The following is a 22,661-nucleotide window of genomic DNA, read 5'->3' on the forward strand; positions in this document are numbered from 1 at the left end:
CATATGATCCTGTGTGGTAATATCTTGCCAAAATATATTTGTACATCAAGCTAATATTCTTTAATTTTAATGTCTTCCTATAGGGTTAACTAAATCTGGTAAACATTTTTGACCCTTTATCATACCAAATTTGACCTTTTATCATACTTGTAAGATTGTTATTGGTGCTTATGATGATATAGTTGATATGGCTTGATATGGTGGTTCGGCTGTGACTGTATCTAATGTTTGATTTGTGTGCTGCTGTCTTTTGCAGACGATCTTTGTGGCGTGGGTGCGGGCCAACCTGACCGTGTTTATATCTCGTGAGCTGTGGGATGAACTGCTGGCTTTGCTGTCGTCTCTTAGCCACTGGGAGGAGCTGGTGTTCGAGTGGGCCAGCATCATGGACTCTCTGACTGCGGTACTGGCCCGTTACGTCTACGGTCTGGACCTCCACAACCTACCGCTGGACAAACTCTCTGAGCAGAAGGAAAAGAAGCAGCGTGGCAGAGGTGTGTGTGTGTGTGTGTGTGTGTGTGTGTGTGTGTGTGTGTGTGTGTGTGTGTGCGTGTGCGTGTGCGTGTGCGTGTGCGTGTGCGTGTGCGTGTGCGTGTGCGTGTGTAAACCAAATGGAGGCTGGACTGGCTGATGGAGCTAAAATGGAGCTTGAGTTTTGACTTGAGGTAGTTATGTACTCCAAAATGAGTTAATTTAATTAAAATGTAATTAAAGTTATTCTCATTTATTCAAATTTATTTATTTTATTAAATTAAAATAACGCCTATGACGTATGTGAAAGTTTCATTTTGTTTTGCTCAATTTTGAAATGAACAACATGCATTAATAGCGCATTAATTAGAGTAGTGCATTATAAAACTTTATAAAGGCTATCATATTTTTATTTTCTTAATCAAAATAAAGAAAAAAATGCATCTCAGTCTGATAAAAAATGTGCTTCAACTGAACACAACTGAATTGAGGCTGACTTAAAATGTATCACGATTTACAGAAAAATTTGAAAGTATGATCAATCATAAGAAATGTTTCTTGAGCAGCAAATCAGCATCTTAGAATGATTTGTGAAGGATCATGTGACGCTGAAGTAATGATGCTGAAAATGCAGCTTTAACTACAGGAATAAATTATATAAAAAAAAATATTTAAAACAGTTATTTTAAATTGTAATAATAGTTCAAAATATTACTGTTTTTACTGCATTTTTGATCAAATATATGAAGTCTCGGTGAGTAGAAGTGACTTTTTCAAAAACATTTATGTATTTTAATTATTCCAATCTTTTGACTGGTAGTGTGTTTAAATTGTTAAACTATATAACATGCTTTCATGTAATGTTTATGATTAGCTTTTTCTTCAACTTAAGTTTATACTTTTAGTTTAAACATGCTTTCGTTGTTTTTGCAACTCCTAGTTCAATAGTGTGTTTTTTTGTGAAGTGCTGAAAGTCATACAGCGACTGTGATACATCAGACTTCACTTACACACTTTTATAGTGAAATTGCTTATTTTTTAATTTAGACCACAAATCAATCCACAGTCACACTGCAAAATAGACACGAAAACGGTGCGATGTCACAGTGCGACAGCATGCTGTGTAAATGCTGACCTGTTAATATGGTCACAGAAACAGAGCTCCCTAGTTTTGACAATATGCATTGTATAAAATATATTGATATTATTGTATTTCCTTTAAAATGGCGTTTAAGCCACATACTTTCCTTTTGGGTAGTTAACTTTTATTTCTCAACTCTTTTACTAGGAAATATGTACAATTTCATGTTAATTTTGTGGTGAAGCAAATATAGTTGAATCAGAAAAACTAAACTAATTTACAGACATATTTCTGATATATTTCTGACGTTTCGAATCTAATAAAATATTATTAATGTAATAAAAATAGTTGTGTGTGTGTGTGTGTGTGTGTGTGTGTGTGTGTGTGTGTGTGTGTGTGTGTGCTTGTGTGCGTGCACGTGTGTGTGTGTCTGTTTGTGTGCATGTTTGCGTGTGTGGGTGCGTGTGTGTGTAGTCCCCCCCCCAAAGATGGCAACATCTGAAATTAGGAAATTAGGTCCCAATTAGGAAAACAGATGACTGCTAAATCATACCAAGTGATGTTTTTTGAAAATGTTAAAAATGCAGATGTGTCGGTGATGGGTGGGTTTAGGAGATTCAATATATATAGTTTGTACAGTATAAAAATCATTGTCTCTATGGAATGTTCCCAGTGCCGTTTCTAGCCTTTCTGGCACCCTAGGTGAGATTCATATGTTGTGCGATCTGTTTGATGTTAAACGCCTCCGTGTTTGCATCCACTCCAGTTAAAAAAAATTCAGTCTGACACAAGCGTTACAACGCCACGGATGACGACGTTCCCTGCCGCCCTCTACATGATCTCATTTCATTACAGCAGCTCCACTATCACCATGGCGACTTCACTCCAATAATCGCAACTAATCATAATGCCTTGAAATAGCAAAAGTACGAAATATTAATAATAAAATATATATGAAATAACTAAAAAATCTTGTTGGGGCGGGGGCTCACTGGCGCCCCCCAGCTGTTGGCGCCCTAGGCGACCGCCTAGTTTGCCTATGCCTAGAAACGGCACTGAATGTTCCTATAAAACATGACAAGCTAATGTGTGTGTGTGTGTGTGTGTGTGTGTGTGTGTGTGTGTGTGTGTGTGTGTGTGTGTGTGTCTGTCTCTGTGTCTGTGTGTGTGTCTGTGTGTGTGTGTGTGTCTGTGTGTTTCAGGAGTGATGCAGGACTCCCAGAAGTCTGTAGATACAGCACGGTCTTTCTCTTTGAGTTGGAGGAACACTGGAGAGCAGGCCGGCTCTCAGGAGCCCATGAGGTTCCGCAGTGCCACCACCACTGGAGCTCCTGCGGTGGAGAAAGCTCGCAACAACGTCAGGCAGAAGGCTTCAGGTCAGAACTCATGAACACAGACTGTCTTAGGGTGCTTTCACACTTGGTTTGATTGCCTGGACCGAACCCGAGTTCGATTGCTCCCCCTCGCCCTGCCCCCGCGAGACAGTGTTCATATTATATTATTTCGTCCCGAACCCGGGGTTCGTTTGCATCATCAAAGCAGCAGCTGTTTACCCGGTTGCTTATTGAGAACAGCCAGAGTGAAGGCGGCAAAATGCCTAGCGTTCCTCCCGTCACATTTATGTTTTTGAACCGTTGGTTTTGTTACCTTCAGTAAGGAATGACACTTGCGTCTATCTGCCGCGAATGTACTGCAAATGCTGTAAAGAACGCTGAAGACGGGCAGAGATGAGATCTACAGCTCTCTGCTTGCAGTATGTCAGTGACGCTCATCAGGTAAATGAGTGAAACACACACAAAACACATTTTTATCAACTCATGTCATTAATAGTGGTTTGTTTCCGCAATTTAGTACGATTGCTTTCACATCAGCAGCGAACTGTACCAGAGTTCATATGAACCGAACCCCAGACCACCTCTTTAAGCGGACTCAGTTGTGGTTTGCGGGTGCGCACCCGAGTTCGGAAGACTGTTTTCACATAATCCAAACGAACAGTACTCTGATGTCAATCGAACCTGGTGTGCACCAAAAGGGCTAGTGCGAAAGCACCCTTAGATGTCTGCATGTTGCTTACAACTTTTTGCACAATTGCTTGTAAGGCTTTATGAAATCTTATCAATTTAACAGCAATTTATTAAACATTTAACAAAAAGGATTTTTTTAGGCCCCTGTTATGTTTTAATTTATGTCCCAAATTCTGTTTCAATGTTTTTATACTGAACAAACCGTATTTTCTATCCCCCTACTCTACCCCTACCCCTAAACCCATTTTTACTTTCTCAAAAAAAAAAAAAAATGCTCATTCTATAAGATTTATAATAGGGATGGGCATTTTCCCAAAATATTGTATTCGAATATCCGTTTATTTAAATTAGGTATTTTGAGAAAATGAGGGAGACGTTTTTTTGTTTTGTCACCATTTCTAAAAACAAACTTATGATTAGGCAATGTACACAACATGCTTACGTTATATCTTAAGGTTTTAAAAAATTAAACAGTATGTGTAAACAAAACAAAAAAAATCTCTCTCTCTCTCTCTCTCTCTCTCTCTCTCTCTCTCTATATATATATATATATATATATATATATATATATATATATATATATGCATGCCTAGAGAACAAAAGCATTATAAGCTCAAGCAGCGCGAGCGAAAAAAAAACACTAGTAAATCACAGTGCCATGTTATTGTGCAGAACGTACGTACATACATACACACACACACACATACATACACACATACACACACACACACACACTCACACACACACACACACACACAAGTCGGTATATGGTTGTCCTGTTGGTATTGTTTCTCATTTCCATGTTGAGAGAAATGATAATATTATTGGATGATGATATTATTGGGAGAGAAAACGTGCCACTGACAGATGTTGCAGAGACTAAGATAATGGTTAAGTAAAGTTTAAGTGATACACTTTGTGTTTTCTGTTCTTAAACGTTTGACGAAATTTAAAGGAAGCATTTGTCTTGAGCATTTTTGCTATCATAAGTTATCTTGCTCTCTCTCACTAGGGGTACAGATGCGCTTACCTGCACTCGTGAACGCAGTGATGGACTCTTTCCTCATTCCACTGGTGTTTGGATTTCATGTGATTCTCGTTGTTCTGGTGATATTATGATAACTCAGTTTCATTCATTGATTTTATCAAAAGTAACTCAATTTTGTAAGATCATTTTCAATAGGGATGCCCCACGAATTTTCGGCCACCAAAATTTTTTGGCCGAAAATGGCCCAAAAGCGCATTTTCGGTTTTTGGCCGAAAGACTTTTATCACTGAAACAATACGGCCGAAATGTTGTGATGGCGCGAACAGAAACCACAACCTGCACGTGCCTGAGTGCGTCTCAATCAGATCCCTAGTTCAGTGGTCAGGGCACTGATAAGTGAGTCAGCCCATTGACTTATGTCCTGATCAGTGCCCTGACAACTGAACTGGGATCTGATTGAGACGCACCCCTTGTCTAAAACAACATATCTGCAGTGTGAACGTATGTGGTTCATCTCACATCTGAAGATTTTGGAAGTTTAATAAGTATTAATCTTTAGTTTAAACAGTTAAATATGCAGTTATTTTACATTTGATTACTTGATTAAATGTCTGTAGCTTTCTGCAGGCTAGTGGGCTATATTATTTAATGTACGCTACACATGAGTGAGGTCAAGTTAAACATTTTAGTTTGAATTTTATTTTATACTGTGCATTGTTGCAATGTGCTAAATAAATGTATGCATAATTTGTAATTGATTTATTATTTGAAACTTTATTATTCATTTATGCAATTGCAATGCCTTGATTTTTAGTAAATGTACACAGTCATAGCAATAAATGCAATGGTTACTATTGGTAACAATAATTGCCATAATTTCTTTTGATGTTTCAGTTTTCGGTTTCGGCCAAGAATTTTTATTTCGGTGCATCCCTAATTTTCAATTGTCATCTAAGTAATTCCAAACATCGTGAGGCAGACGCCGACATTGTGATCAAATACACTCGATTTTTTTACCTGCTCCACAGCGCCACCCAGTGGATTTAGTTATAACTGCGAGATTTAAAGGGATTTGTCATGGATTCACTGCATTTACAGCCAGCAAATCAACGCAGTAAAATTCAAATAGTATTTTTAGCTTTCGAATATTAATTACAGATCGAATATTCGACTATTCGAATATCCGTGCACACCCCTAATTTATAAGCCTTTTGAAAAATGAGGACATGAGGAATGTCCTCATAAGTCACCCTCTCCTTGTAATACCTATGTCATACCCATGTCATTATACACATTTGTGTCCTGATATGTCACAAAAACACATACAGACATACACACACACCAACAAACGTCAACTAGTCACTTCAGCCCTTGATTAGAGTACAAGTCTCTCTCAAACATGAATTTTCTGTCTCTTTGTCTCCTTACATGGACATGCACAGAAACATTTTCCATTGACTGTCTCCTGGTTTGGAGATGATTGTATCTCTTTATGGTGGAGAGCTTGTTGAGTTTGGAGCAGATGCGTTTGAGACTGAAGGATGCCTCTCACACACGCCGCCCTCAGAAATATCCTCGATTGTGTGTGTGTGTGTGTGTGTGTGTGTGTGTGTGTGTGTGTGTGTGTGTGTGTGTGTGTGTGTGTGTGTGTGTGTGTGTGTGTGTGTGTGTGTGTGTGTGTGTGTGTGTGTGTGTGTGTGCACATGAAACGGCGTGGCTTTAAATTCCCTCCTTTTCTTTTGCCTAATTGGATTTCTCCTTCATTGTTCTTCAAACGGCCCTTCGTCCTCTCCTGCTCGTTAGGAGAGCCGCCTCATCAAACTGCCTGCCTGTTTTTGATAGTTTCATTAAGAGCGTAATTAATGCTCATTAATATGCATAAATAGGTAACTCAGCGAAAGCGATGTAATCTAAAAAGAAAAGGCAGTAATTAAAGTGCGCCGTAAAGGAAATAATAAAGCCCTTCGCTTTCACGGCTCTTCTCCAGACGTGACATGGAGTGGCCAGAAAATACAATGCTAATATTTTGTCTTATCTAAGCTGGCAGAGCAAACTTGAAATAATGTGCTTCATATTTCCGGCACGGGGATTGAGTATCAAAGGACGCGTGAGCCGAATGAGAGCACGGTTAGAAATCCTCAAAGTGTGTCCTCTGTTTGACTTCAGCTTAAAAATACCAATACTGGTTGGGGAAAATGCTCTTTGCAGAGCAGAACTCTTACAGCATTAATTCAGGCTGCGCTTTGATGTGATGCTTTCATGGAGTCATAGAACAGAATCTATATTTTAGTCTGTGTGTTTTTATTGGCGTTCACTTACTGTTTCTCATACTTTGGCTTATCATTAGAAGAACCTTGATAAATGACTGATGATTTGACTTCTTAAGGCTCTAGGAGAGGAAAGATGTAGTATTACCTTAAGCAGTAAGACGTACTGGTCACTCATGAAGAAGATCCATTGTGCTTTTCCGTTAATGGACAGTTATATATCAGTTGAATGTCTTACATCAGACTGACATTCTTATCCACTAGGGTTGTGACGAGATGCTAAACTCATGAGACGAGACATAGATTTGGTTCAATAGTCAAAAGGAGACATGATTTTTGCACAGTATTTTTTTTTTTAAATCCTCAATGACAAAAGGTATATGACCATCCAGTGAATAATAGTTTCTGTTCCTCTCAATTTCGATTTCGTTTCAACTCCTACGGTGGCCGATTTAGTCATGGCTTCCAGTTCGACCTCTTCGGTGAGTGTTGCTTCAAGTGATGAGGTTACTTTTGAAAACTATTATAATTTGCAGTTATTTAATTTGCCAAATGATCTATGATCAAATTAATCTATGTAAAATGAATAATAATTTTACGTTTTCGTTATTTTTTACCATTTCATTGCTAACATCAGCTATCAGGTTCCCAGACGAATGCAAGCTTATTTTAGTAAAGTAACTTTTATCAGTGCTATCGTTATTCTGTATATTGTTCGACATCACGAGGGTAAGGCAAAGTTTACATTGTAGGCTATATCATTTTCTCTAATGACCTACCAGTGCCCCATTCGTAGGCTAGTCATAATAAGGTGTCATAGTGTGAAATATATTTACATCGTACAATAATACGTCTTAAATGAATAAGATTACAGGACAGATGTAAAAGTAAAGGTTAAAGTCTCACTTAGAAACAGCTAACTTACACTAGCATTATCAGATTAGACTACATTAATTGTGTATACAGTAAAATAAATGAAAAATAACTCAAATTTAAAGTGCCTACATATATAGCCTACAAATTATAATGCAATTAAAATATTAATCTCATGTTATCCGTCATAGAACACGGATTTATGTTATAAGGTAAACAATGCTTTTTCATCATTGACGCGAGGAAAACTATCCTAGACGTCATTCTAGTGTTATGCACAGCACACCATGATATAATTAGCCAAGCAACAATAAAACTTCCAATATACACAAATAGGCTGAATTAATATTACCTATCGAGAAGAAAGCAGGCAACGCCGGCGTTGCGTTGCCGTCTTAAATCTCTTTTCCACTTCCTTGGCGACTCTGGCAAATATCCTCGAGAATAAGAGAGGATCCTCCATCATCATATAGCAGCCTCAAACAATCCTCCTCTTCATATTCGACACAGTGCCATCGAGTGTTAAAACGCGAAAAGCGAAGCTTGAATTTACGGGTATGTCCCTCTTTGGCAAATGTACTTTCAAGATGGAGGAGCAACATGGCGACCGCCATCCGACCCCACACCCGTATGTATTTTCAATGGTATATTATAAACTTACGAGAATACTTTATTACTTGAAAGAAGTAAATATACATTAATGAGCACATATATGTTTAAAAAAAGAACTAAGTGATTTTAGCTAAGAATAAACTAAAAAAGTTACACAGTGTAGCTTTAATGCAATGTTACTAATAATTGGCATAATTTCTTTCCGTTTTTTGCCTTTCGGCTGTGATTTCTTCTTTTTCGGTTTACGGTTTCGGCCCAAAATTTTGATTTCGGTGCACCCCTACTTACAAGTGAAGAGATTGTTTTCAAACTGAAATAAATGGTATTCATTTCTATATATATATAAAAAAAAAAAGCTAAACGACTGTGGATGATGCAATATCGCAAGACAGCTTTTCGCTCTACGAGAAATCTCGTCACATTTTAATCTCGTCACACCCCTGTTATCCACCTTTTCTACGATCTCCAGTGAATGGCAATAATTTCCAATGGAGAGTAGTATGCAAATATGCAAATGTAGAATTTTTATATCCGACTTGAGCTCTGGCTGCGTTGAAATATTTGTACCTTTTCAGCCGTATGCGACCGCCCGACCAGATGTGATGCATTCTAATCAAAACTAAGAGCGTGATGGGGTATTAACTAACAATGAACTACATCTGTTGCCTCAATAAACTCCTAATTATTGCTTATTGATAGTTATTAATGTAGTTGTTAGGGGTGTTTCTCGCAAGACTAAAATGTGATGAGATTTCTCGTCGAGGTGAAAAGTTCTCTTGCGCTCTTAGCTCTTTATCATGCTTGAAGAAAAATTGGTCTCTATTTGCACTTTGATTATATTGATAATATTGAGTACTTTTATGGTTGCAGTTATTGATTTCACTTGATCTATGATCAATGTGTGTGAAGTTCAGTTAAGAGGACAAAAAAGCTGTAGAAGCTCATAAATCATGTGCAGTCTGCTCTGAAGAGACAATCAAAAAAAGAAAGAAGCCAGTCAGTTGAGTTTGTGCAAAACCTTTTACAGTGCTTGAGTATTGTTGTCTTTTACTGCATTTGATAATTCATACTTATAAAGTTGAACTGAAATGACATTCATTACAAGATGATGAGTTAAAGGTCCCGTTTTTCGTGTGTTTTTGAAGCTTTGATTATGTTTACAGTGTGCAATATAACATGAGTTCATGTTTCGCGTGTAAAAAAACACAGTATTTTTCACACAATTTCCTCATCTGTACAGCGCTGTTTTCTCTCTGTCCTAAAAACGGCCTGATGATTTCCTTGTTCTATGAAGTCCCCCCTTCAGAAACACGTAACGAGTTCTGATAGGGCCAGCGCTTCCCGTGTTGTGATTGGACAGCAGCTTAGCGCACTTTGCCCGGAAAGGTCCCGCCAAGACCACGCCCCCTATTTTGCGTGTTCTTGTGGCCGGAGGGTTCGTCAACAAACGGTTCTAGTGACGTCATTACAGCAGGAAGTGCAGCGGTGTAGTCCAAACCGGCCGTTCGCTGTAGGCTTTGAAAGGGAACTTCTGTTAAATAAAATATCTCGCTTGGCATTGAACTTTGAGCTTTATAATTTTACAGGTATTATTTATGCTCTAACAGCAACATTTCACACTAACTAAAGTTTGAAAAATGGAATCGCGAAGAACGGGACCTTTAAAACATTTTAAATGCACCTGCAAACAATTTTTTTAATATATTTCATCATTGAGGATTTCTTAATACTATCTAAAAATCCCGTCTCGTCTCGTTCTTGTGAGATAAGCTCATCATACCCCTACCAGTTGTTATGTTTAGGTATTGTGCAGGATTATTGGATATAAAATATGGTCATACAGAATAAAGCATTAATATGTGCTTTATTAGTACCAAAACAGCCAATATCTTAGTAATATGCATGCTAATAAGCAACTATAGTTAATAGTGAGAACTGGACACTAAACTAAAGTGTCACCTATTTTTGCACTATAATGTTAACATTTTAACATATTTTGTTCTTCATGATAATATTTGTCATAAATTCAATCTCTAGAACTAAAAAGCTAACCTTAAGATAAATAATCTACACCATGGTCACATAACTTCAAAGTTACCATTATTAAGCTTTAACAACTCTTTCAGTCTTCATTTAAAATAATTTTCCCTTAAAGTTATAGCTAGAATAGTTTGGAAGAACGTGATTAAAAACACGATGAAGCTCTGAAAGCGACTTGTGAGTGTATGAGTTTACCTGGGGTGTGTTTCCTGAAAGCATTGTCCCGAAGTCATTAACAGCATAGTTCAACGAGTCGGTGTTTCCTGAAACCATAGTTCCAACCAAGGATTCAAAGGAAATGGGAAATGAATGACACAAGGTATTGAGACGCACAGTGAACTTCTTTTGACTCGAGGGCACTGCTTTTACAATGTCATTTCACGCGCAACAAGAGATGCAGATTCAACAGAAACTACTAGTAGCAATTATCTACTACTGTATGTTTGAGAGTTGATGTTTGCATAATATTGACAGGCTGAAAAGTGTTATTGTTTTTACAAATCATTTACTACTAATAATATTACTAACCATGTGGAGACATTTCCCTAAGGGAATACCAGGACACACAACACACACACACACACTTCATTATTTAATCACACTGGCTTCACAGCAGGTTGTGGTGGCTGTAGTCAGATGACTAGCTGTTTTTATGTACCAGTGGTCACACTGCTAGCCTACATTGTACTGCAGAAAAAGATTGAAATAGGCATGTTTAACAAAATTTCATCTTTAATATGAATGAGATGTTTTTATATGTTTGTCTGGAATTTTCATATTTTTTTACTTGTATTATTATGATGTCTGCCTAAGAGTTAACTTTAATCTGTGCAAACATTAAACTTTGCTGAAAAGAAAAATCTTGCTTTGTTCTACACTTCGTTCTGGTAACGCTGCTAAACTATAATTACTAAAACTGAAACAAAATATATAAAAACTAATTAAAAATATGATCACAAAACAAAAACTAGACTCAAACTAGAAACAAAATTAATGAAACTACCTTAACTAAAAAGTATAGCAAAATTGAAAATTATATTAAAATAAAAACTAATTTAAAAATGCAAAACTATAATAACCTTGGTTCCAATAAACATTTGCAAACAGCAGCGCAAAGTGGTGTGGTTGGAACGACAGCTCTCAAACTGTGGACAGAAGCATAGTTTCTTGAGCAAAATAAGCTGACATTTAGCACAATCTATATCTTTCATTTGAAATATAAACACATTTCATTTATTTCTTTTAGTTTGTCGAGAGATGTAATGCACCGTTTTTGAAAAGTGTGCAATGCATGTGTGTGTGTGCTCTAGTACGTAAGATGATAATCGAATATGAAAATAAAAGAGAAATTGAATAAAATAAGAGAAGTTAGTCCTCAGGTGCCATGTGCGTAATTTCTAGCAAAAAAATCTAGCATTTATTCACTCTCAAACAGATTTATTAAAAGTAGTCATTACTCCAGCACCTTCGTGGCATCATTGACTGTCCAGTAATTTTATATATTTTTTAAATCACTGTATTTACTGATGTAATTACTGGTGCATTTTATTTAATAGATTTGCACATATAGGGCCCTATTTTAACGATCTGAAACGCAAGTGTCAAAGCGTGAAGCGCAAGTAACTTTGTGGGCGGGTCTCGGCGCTGTTGCTATTTTCCCGGCGGGATAAATGGCTCTTGCGCCCGGCGCAAATCTAAAATGGGTTGGTCTGAAGTAGCTTCATTATTCATAGGTGTGGTTTGGGCGTAACGTGAATAAACCAATCAGAGCGGCATCCAACATTCCCTTTAAAAGCAGCTGCGCAAGTTCCATTATGGATCGCTATTATTATGGCGTATTTACCAGGCACACGTTCTTGTAAGAGCAGCCCTTACGAAACAAAAATATATTGCAGTATATTAGAAACTTTCATGCAATACATTAGGCAATATATTCACATATATGGGAATTAATTTTTATATTTTTCAATATATTGCAATATATTGAAAGCGGCAATCAATTGTATATTTTGCAATATATTACATGAATATATGATATATTTTATAATACCATCAATATATTATTCCATATATGTACAATATATTAAAATATATTTCAACTAATATATTGGTAAATATATTTTCCTTTCGTAAGGGAGTGAAAGACAGAGAAGTTGTGTTGTATGGGGATGGGAGAAACCCACCCAAAATACCGTCGGTCAAACAGGCGTCGGTTAAACACTTTTTCAGTCGATTTTTTTTCCTGGTTCTTGACGGACAAACCAATTTGTCAGATGTCCTTATATACATATATGTCTTGCCACTATTGGGCAAACAGGTCTGATCCTTAATTACTACAATAAGCCTGAATAATTTGTAAGATAGATTTATGCCTATTTTTTCACATCTTCGTGGCACACCACAATGTGTTAATATTTTTTTTAGTGTAACAATTTATGGTTTGCAAAAATAACTATTGCCCCTTATGAAAGGAAAATATATTTACCAATATATTACTTCAAAATATATTATAATATATTGTAAATACATGGAATAATATATTGATGGTATTATACATATTATATATTCCTGTAATATATTGGAAAATATACAAATGATTGCTGCTTTCATATATTGCAATATATTGGTGAATATAAATATTAAATCCCATATATGTGAATATATTGCCTAGTATATTACATGATATTTTCCAATATACTGCAATATATTTTTGTTTCGTTATGGGGCATCTGTGTCGATTTCATGATCAAAGTGTATGCGCGTTGTGCACGCTATACATTATGGTCAAGCATGCGCCCTTAAAATAGCATAATGAACAACGCGCAACGCGCCACTGACTTTAGACTGGGTTTTTTCTGGTCAGTGGTGCAACTGTTTAATGGAACAGCAAAATAGCACCAGGGATTGTTTGCGCCGGAACACGCCTCCTTTTTTGCGCTGAACCGCCCAGGGAGCGCAAGTTCATTCACTAGTTTAGCGACGTGCTTCTGTGGAGGGAAAAGCACGCTTTGCGCGGGTGCAAAATAGGAATGACACATGCGTCGGTGTACAAAGTCAATTGCGCTGGGTGCAAGATAGGGCCCATAGTCTTGAGATGGTTTTAAACCTTATTTTAGATATTTGACCAAAAAAAAAAAAAAACTATTGACTTTAAGATGATAGAATTAGAAGTTCTAAAATGCCTAATTGTTTGGCTAAAAAATAAGTTCAACCCTTCTTAAACCTCTCCACCTTATTCCTGACGAGCCTACTGCGTTTGAACTATGGGTGGCACTTGAGCTTCCAATCAAAAAGACCAAATCAAATCATAAGGTTGCCCTACAAATAAAGCTTATCCGTCAGTTTGACTGAATGAACTGTCGATTTTCCTTCATGTTTTATTTTCAGACATCATGAGAATAACGTAACGCTTGGTATTTTATAGCAATAATTTCTTTGTTAAGAGCTCATTTCAGTCGCTGCATTCTTTTCCTCATGCTTTAATATTAAAAAGAACATTTACTGCACATTGTTCTCCCAATTTAATTTACAATATATCCCATTAATAATTCACTGGAACGCACAAAGAATCTCTTGTTTTTCTCCTCATAACCTCTTGTCTCTTTTCAGATTTGTTTTGACAGGTAAATACAATTTATTATCTGTCAAAATTATGGAAAACACTTTGAAATAGTATCACACAATAGTAGAGTTATTGAACATTTTTGAGTAAGGCAAATAATTTTACAAAATACATATATATATATATATATATAATATTACTACAGTGATATTTGACACGTCCGTTATTGCTGTTGGAAGAATCACACTTTTGGGGTTATTTATGGTCTGTTTACTCCAAATGTTTTTTTGGTTTTTTTTTAACGTATGATTGCATTCACAGAGTGTACCTTTCACTAATTGTTTACAGCTTAACAGAAGTTACACCCATAATTTGCGCAAAGCGTCATAGGGTGTGTCCCATCCCTTTTTTAGTGCTGCGCTCGTTGTTTTCTGTCTTCAAGTTTGTATTTTCACTGCATAAAGGTGATATTTCTTATGACATCCGCTTCAATTACAGTGCTCATGATAACTTATAATAAAAAAAATCCATTTCACCAACGAATTACTCTTCGACAGCGACGCCATAAAAATATACAGAAGATCAAAGACAGAATTATGAAGTTGGCTGTCTGCTTGTTTCTCTGATGCATAAGGTCTATTGGTGTGAGTTTGACACACTTCAACTTTAATAAATGTTCTGCATATTATCACTGCTATAGAATGCAATTGATTTGTTTCCCTCTCTTTCCCTCTCTCTCTCTCTCTCTCTCTCTCTCTCTCTCTCTCTCTCTCTCTCTCTCTCTCTCTCTCTCTCTCTCTCTCTCTCTCTCCCTCGCTCTCTCTCTCTCTCTCTCTCTCTCTCTCTCTCTCTCTCTCTCTCTCTCCCTCGCTCTCTCTCTCTCTCTCTTTCTTTCTCTCCCTTGCGCTCTCTTTCCCTGCTTCCTGCTTCCGTGGGCAGCTAAGCGAAGTCAATCTATCAGCAACTGTGTGCATCTTTGTGAGGCTTTGCCGGCCACTAAGAGTGTGCCCATGCTGCTCCACACTGTCAGCTCTTTCTTACCTGGTATCTCTCACAACTCTCACTGCTCTCACAGACTCTCAGGTAACTTCCTGTTTCCTCTACCACAGAGCTTTCTTTTCCCGTTTTCCATCTTGCTGTCATCTGCTTTCATTTAAAGTTTAGCATTGTCAGGAAAAAAAGGCAGATAATCCTTTGTATGCATGTTGTTATAAGGACACTGTTTCTTTTCATTCCAGACCACCAAATGAGAGCACTGATGGAAACACTTAATTCATCCTTTATTCATGGGTCCAAGGTGTCTCCTTAAGCTTATGGAGCATCTAGTAACTTTAATGTGTTTGCTAATGCATGCAAACTGTGTAAACAGCAGAGTGAGTTTAAAAGCACACCGAAATCTGCAAACAATACAATGCAGCTCTTTATTTCCATCAGTGTGCAAATACAAAGGAAAAAATGCTTTCCATTAGTGCCCTCAGAAATGCCTGTAGAAAATGTCAATTAAATTTTTTGTCTTGTTAGTATGAAAATAAATTGAATGGACGATATATAGTTTGTGTGCGTGCGCGGGCGCGGGCGCGTGCATATGTGTGTGTGTGAGCACTCTAATAAGCATGGCGATTATATCAGGTGCAGTGTTGCTGACAGTGTGCTTGTTTGCCTGTTAGACGTGGAGGAGTGTCAGCTGTCAGAATGTGAGATGGCGGATGCAGACAGTCCTCTGCCTCGCAGCAGTAGCACCTCGGACATCACACAGCAGATCAACGACACCTTCCCAGGTACCACAATCACACAAACCACACATATTAATATACTGACAGCTCAATGGATTTACAGAAAGTAAACACCTTTGCACTGACTTTTACCTGAACTAGGGGTGTCACCGACTAAGGATTTATACATTCGAATGCTGCCACCGGTGTGCTTACAGTCATTGAAAAAAAGTCTTCGAATTTTAAAGACTTTGCGTCCCGAAGCTTGGCGCCCTTAAAGGGGTCACACACCCGCAAAGATTCGACTGCGAGATCGGTGGTCGAATCCTGCTCTGCATATCGATGCCTCGAATCTTCAACTATTCGGGGTCACCCCTATCCTGAACATAAGCGTTATTATATCTCTAGGGCAGTAATATACTAATATAATACATATATTGCTATTGTAATACAACTACACTATAAAAAATGGGACCCACTTTTATATTTAATGGCCTTAACTGCTCCGCACTAACATTTTTATTAATCATTTGACACAATGCATTTATTGTCTATATACATGTTTTTACATTGTACTTAGATTTTTAAAAAGCAATTATATCTGTAATTAATTTCTGTAGTTAAATTTTGCACAGTTTGCACAGTTTTCATATTGGCCAATGCAACATAAACTAAGAATGTGTCTCTTTTAGAGTGATTTTTGAAAAAAAAAAAGGAATTTGCTTGAACATCAAAGGTTGCTTGATTTCTGATATATCTGAATGAAATACAGGTCAGAAGAGAGATGAGTCTGCAGATACGGGCAGAACGTCTGTGTCAGAAAGCAGCTCTACAGGGAAAAGAGAGAGCGACGCTCCCACGGTCAGTAACATCTCATTGGCATCGCTTAATTCAATGATTCTTCACATGCACGTTTGATTGAGGTTTTGTGGATATTGTCAGATTCTGATCCGGCGGAGCAGCAGTCCAGCAGATCTGGATTATCCAGCAGACGGTCCTCCAACATTCCTGAAAATTAAACTGCGTGAGAAAAGTGAGTGATGTCCCACATTACCTCCTGGCATCTTTCTATTGCTCTTCTTTAAAGTAGATATATGTCTCTCTCCTTTTCTTTCCTGCTGGCTCACTTTTACCTGTATGCCTCAGTACTTGAAAACTATGGATACTCACAATTAACCTGTTAACCAACAGTAAGAATTTTGACCATTTAATACTTTTGGTTAAGTGGTTTAAAAGTAATGTTTAAAGTAATTTCAAGATATTTTGAAAATGTTTGCTGCATGGTAAAAAATACGCAAACAAATCGATGGTTAAAAAATCGATGAAAAAAATGGTCACATTTTGTTATTACAAACATTATAAACGCTATATATATATACTTTAGATGGAAAGTAGCTACTGATGTCTTGAATCGTACATTCAGTAGATTCGTTCAAAATGTATGATTCCAGTAATGGAACAAGTGAAGTCTTTATGAGTGAGTCAATGAATCATTCATTTAATCCATGTGTTTTGTTTTGTAAATAATTAATTAATTTTTTTTTTTTTTTTTAAATTATAGACTGCAGATTTGTCAGAACCTCTTGTAAATTACATGTTGTTTTGTTTAGTTGTCTATTCAGAATTGTGGGAAAACAGTCATCTCATTTTTAAACAAAAACAAAAATAGGAATTATGATTCTTAATTTGATTCTTAGGCCGTGTCCACCAAAGCGTTTTTTTTTTTCACGCGGCTGGCTGGCGTTTTCAATTGTTTTCAATGAGAGCGCCGCGTTTTTAGAACGCCTGGAGCGCACCGAGGCGCTGAGCGAGTATTTCACGCTCACGCGCTGATCGCTCAGCGTTTTTTACTGGTCGCCGAGAGTTGAAGAATGTTCAACTTTGAGTAAAACGCAACGCTCATCACTGTCACTTTTCACCCAGCTGTCCAATCACAGTGGAGGATGGGCGGGACAAACACAACACAGACCAACTGCCACATTCTCCGTGTCGTCATCAGATGACAACAAGCAATAATAACAGAACAAAATGATTTAAAACAAATGCCAGAGCAAATACTTTACATTGTATCTGCAATTTTATATAGAATCAATACAGGAACAAACTACCTGTGAAATTAGAAAGACCTCCGCGGATTTTCCGTATCATAACAACAAGCAGAGTCGCAACTGAGGAGAAAAAACGCTGCCTGCCAAAACGCTCTCAAGCGATCACAGCGAGGCGTTTTCAGCTGGCTAAAAACACTTTGGTGGACACACAGCCTTAATGAAACTTAATTTATCCAGAATCGTGCAGCTTTAATACTATTGAAAAATATTAGTGTAAAGCATTAGTATATAGTATTGTGAAAATATCAATAAGAAGGACTTTCTCTTATAAATAATGATTAATAATAATAATACAATAATAAGTGAATGCAATAACTAAGGGTGCTTTCACACCTACCTCATTTAGTTCGGTTGAATCGTACTAGAGTTCGTTTCCCTCTTTGGTGCGGTTCGTTTGGTCAGGTCTGAAAGCAGCAATCGCACTCGGGTGTGCACCAAAATCGGACCAAACAAGCGTACCGAGACCTCCTTGAAGAGGTGGTCTCGGTACGATTTCAAACGAACTCTGGAGCGGTTTGTTTGTGGTGAGAACGTGATCCGACCTCGAACAGAACCAACTGCAAAAGTACTGATCATTTTTGGACTGAACCAGTTGCCGTAGTTAGCTGCGCTGACATTGTGTGCATGATATTATTACCTGATAGATCGTTGGCAATATTTTCGGAAGATGAGCATGTCAAGAGTTAATAATTAATGCACGCCTCCTCTTGAAGTGACGAGCGATGCGCGCTCGCCGTCTGCAGTGCATTAGAGCGTTGATTTCATGTCGCATCCGCGCTTCATTATAGAAATGTTTTGTTTTCATACTGTGGTAAATACACACCGTGTAGTAGATTATGGCCAGGGACAAAACTAGCCCGCGCAGTCTCTCCATAGTGTTATTATAGTTTGCTGGCTTTGCGTCTTCTGTTGGAATTTTCCCACACGTAAATTCTGACCAATCGAAAAGCAGTTTAGGAAATACGCCATAGCCAATGAGTGATGTGGATGTTGTCACGTGCCTGCGTTTTGGTTTGTTTCAACTGGTTCGGACCAAAGCAATCAGTGTGGTGTGAAAAGGCACCAAAAAATCTGAAAAATGCAACTATGTATAATTGTTTGCCCTTGGTTCGGACCAAATGAACCGAACTAGAGATGTGAAAGCACCCTAATATTAAAGGGGTGGTTCCTTGTTTTTTTTTCTAGGCTTGGTTGTGTTTATGGGGCGCAGTATAACATGTCTTAATATTTTTTTTTTTTTTTAAACACCATATTTTTCTTCTATTCTCCCTTTATTCCACACCGCTGTCTCCACTGTCCTTTGAACGGCTCGTTTGCTTCCTGCTTCTATGAAGCCCATCCCTCTGAAAAACGCAATGGTCTTAGATTGGTTAGATGGCCAAATGTGGTTTCCTGTATGTTTATTGGCTGAAGTGCCAAGCACAGGTTGCCGGAAACGCCACGCCCCTTCCCATTACGGGCAGAAGTCACATCTGCGGAGACTAGCAAGGGTTTATGATGTCACCAACCCAGGAAGAAGCTCTTTGTAGTCCAAACCGGCCATTTTTGTAGGCAATAAACTGCCATAACTTTAAAAGACAATATCTCCGTTTGCATTGAACTTTCAGCGCCGTAACTTTGCAGATACTGTTTATGCTCAAGCAGCAACATTACACATTAACTAAAGTTAAAAAAGTCAAATCACATGCAACCACCCCTTTAACGTCAGTACACCATCTCTTTTGTCAGGTGAGAGCGTGAGCAGTGAGACGTCTAATGGTTATCTGAATGATGCTGAGGTGGGTCTGCTGGCGTGGCATGCGGGCGAGGAGGAGCCGGATTCTCCCTCTACTCAGGACATGAGCATGAGCATGAGCGTCACCGTGGATACAGTGAGCCAGAGGAGCCTCCTGCTCAGCCACACTGAAGCACTGGCAGGTACCAGAACCCTCCGAACCCTGATCCGGCCCACCACTCATGTGTTCAGGTGTCCCATCTGTGTTCGTACAGTACCACTGTAGTGTCAGTGCAAACCCAACACAGCAACTTCTGTCACATGACTCACTGTCCGTCAGCCTCTGTGTTTGAAAGTTGTGTTGTTCTTAATGTGTTTGTTATTGTTACCCATTGCTTTGGTGTCAGCATCTATTATGTGAAAAGGTGATAGCAGCACGGCATATGATATAAAGAATAGTCTGGGCTAAATATAGCAGCGTCTGTGGGATTCTTTCATGACGGTAATTTTACTGACGATAATTTCAACACTCGGCACATACACTGGAAGTCTATGAGGTGATTGTACGGCACTATAATGAACATTACATAACTTTTTTTTTTTTTTTTTTAAGAAATGAGAACACGCCATTTTCCTCCCTGAGCTGAACTTAGTCTTTCTGATACTGGTCCACTATTATAATTTATTATTGCAGTATTTATACGTGTTACAACACACACACGAACACACACACGCTTGTTTTTGTGAAACAAAATCGATCGCAGGAAACATTCTGCATTTTTACTTTCTCAAAAAAAAAAAAAAAAACTCATCCTGTATGATTTATAAGCCTTTTGAAAAGTGGGGACATGTAAAATGTCCTCATATTTCACCCTCTCCTGTAATACCTGTGTCATACCCATGTCCTTATACAAATTTGTGTCCTGATATTTCACAAAAACATTCAGACATACACACACACAATATTTGTAAACAGTTTGTCCATTCAGGTTGTTTGGTATTTTTTTTAAGAATTTAAAGAATGTGGGCATCATTATTGACATCGATTGTTTGGATTGCCGATATATTTTGTTTATTTATCACTTTTTGTGTACTAACTGTTCAGTACCGTTTACATAAAACATCCTGCAAATATCTATATCTGACTATGAATAACCCAAAACCTAGGAAAAAATCTAGAAAAGACCTAGAAAAGTTTTTACACTTTAAACTTTTTAGCTCAAAGAATAATTATGTGTGCTGAATAACACTGAAGCTGAAAAAAGCTGCAAATGTACTTTGCTCTTCATAGACTCCCATTGTAAGTGTGTTATTGAAAATTAATTTAGTTTATTTTTAAAATCTGAGGTACCATTTGAAATGGTTTCTGTTGTAGTGGGCAGCAAAGAGTGTGACACAGAGAGATGTATTTAACCCAGAACATTCCTTTTAATCAGTGGTTCTCAAGCCGGGACCCCAGGCTCCACTAGGGGGCCTCGGCAGACCTCCAAACGGGGCCGAGAGATAACTCAACTCTCTACTGTTAAGCCTCTGTGCTAAAAATAGACAATATGCAGTTGCACTTTTAATACTTTTATTGTTTCCCCTCATTCATTTGCCATGTTGTTGTTTTTGACCTCAAAATTCATAATTGTGTCTATTTTAAGGCCATTTTTAATTATATCAACAAATTATTTTGTGTTCAAATAGTATATGCTACAAACGTTTTTTACTGTTCTGAAGAAGTGAAACATTTTAAAAATGAAAAAGCTTTTGCATAAAAAAAAAAAAATCTAATATAAGCTCACCAGAGGGTTAAAATGATGTGAAATAAGACACACAAAGTATTAAAATTAGCTAAAACAACAAATATCTAGATTTTACTTGTTTTAACTCACCCCATTGACAAAAGTTTTGTTCTTGGAAAACCTAGCTATATAAGGAACTCTAATAAAATACATTCTAAACCTGAAAAAGTCCTGTAAATTACTAGAACTAAATACATATTTTATAATAGATATTCCTTATTTAGTTATTCCTTTCCAGTAAATCAACCTTGAAAAATATCCAGCTTTTAAAACTAATTCCTGAAGGTGAATTTACAGAAAAGTACCTTTGAATATTGTTGTTGCAGTTCAGAAGGTGGAGAACCACTGCTTTAAACCATCCTAACGCCTGCTACTGATTATTAGATGAGGATTTTTTTATGATCAGCTGTTGTGCATCTGTGCTTTTAAGTGTGTTTGAATTCCCTGTTTGTGTGAAATGTGATTCCACCACCCTGCCATCCATTGTTGTGTTGTGTTGTGTTGTGTTTTGTTGTATGTGTGTGTGTGTGTGTAGGGTCTGATTGTGCAGTCCCTCCTCACTGTCCCCCAGTGTCTCCGGCTCTCCTCGTGCCTCATGGCTGCTGTGAGGGCCCTCAGCTCCTGGAGGATGCCATGAATATGCCTCACCATCTGGGTACTGCACTCATCCTCTCAACCTCCCTCAAACCAAACCCATCTTCTGCACTTCACTCCATCTCCACCCCTTAAAGGCAACATTTTTCCAAACCCTCTCATAGGCGACTTTCTTCTAAGACAACATCTTCACCAAAATGGAATTTTATAAATAGCTGATTTTAAATGCTATTTGTGGAAAGGAAAAAGGCTGTGCTTGTAATATGTGCCTATAGGTGGGTGCACAACACGTGTATACTCTACTTGTTACACACACAGGTAGATACTTGTTACACACACGCTAAGCAGCACACAAACATTTTTAAATATTAAAAATAAAAGGATGGAGAAGCATTTAGTCTTTCCACTCAAATATTCCTCCATGTGTGTAAATAGTGAATCCGTCATTGTGTGAGCGCAACTGGCTTTTAAAGGGAATAGGAGATGAGACTCTGATTGGTTTATTGCACGTTACACCCTGACCCAAAACCATTTTGGACCATTTTTTTCGTTGTTAAACTAGCAAAAGCTTTCGTTGTTAAACTAGTTAGACTAGCAAAAGATCTAAGTGCACCTGCGCCATGTGCTCAGATCGTTAAAATAGGGCCCTAAAACTAAGACAGAATTAAATTGAAGACAAAAAAAAAAAGGTTTTAAAAATAAAGTAGTACTTTTAGACATCTGCTGATGTACACTGTTACCTTAAAGCGAAAGTTCACCTTAAAATGAAAATTCAGTCTTCATTCACTTCATTCAGTCTTTCTTTCTTCTTTGGAACATACATGTTGA

General features: G+C 37.7%; 1 protein-coding gene across 6 annotated transcripts in view; it reads left to right on the top strand.

Annotated features, from left to right (window-relative positions):
- ralgapa2 (Ral GTPase activating protein catalytic subunit alpha 2) overlaps positions 1-22,661 on the top strand; it is a 253,571-nt gene that overhangs the window by 125,947 nt on the left and 104,963 nt on the right. For 4 of the 6 annotated variants that reach the window (XM_067456168.1, XM_067456163.1, XM_067456164.1 and 1 more), the window contains exons 15-22: positions 257-494; positions 2,755-2,928; positions 14,858-15,001; positions 15,586-15,696; positions 16,403-16,491; positions 16,573-16,663; positions 19,467-19,655; positions 21,775-21,894. In XM_067456168.1, coding sequence (XP_067312269.1) covers positions 257-494; positions 2,755-2,928; positions 14,858-15,001; positions 15,586-15,696; positions 16,403-16,491; positions 16,573-16,663; positions 19,467-19,655; positions 21,775-21,894 — 1,156 coding nt within the window. The remainder of the gene's footprint in view (positions 1-256; positions 495-2,754; positions 2,929-14,857; positions 15,002-15,585; positions 15,697-16,402; positions 16,492-16,572; positions 16,664-19,466; positions 19,656-21,774; positions 21,895-22,661) is intronic. The other 2 variants (XM_067456165.1, XM_067456166.1) reach the window with 2 other exon arrangements.

This window comes from Pseudorasbora parva, chromosome 10 (genome assembly GCF_024679245.1).
Source record: "Pseudorasbora parva isolate DD20220531a chromosome 10, ASM2467924v1, whole genome shotgun sequence".
Lineage (NCBI taxonomy): Eukaryota > Metazoa > Chordata > Actinopteri > Cypriniformes > Gobionidae > Pseudorasbora > Pseudorasbora parva.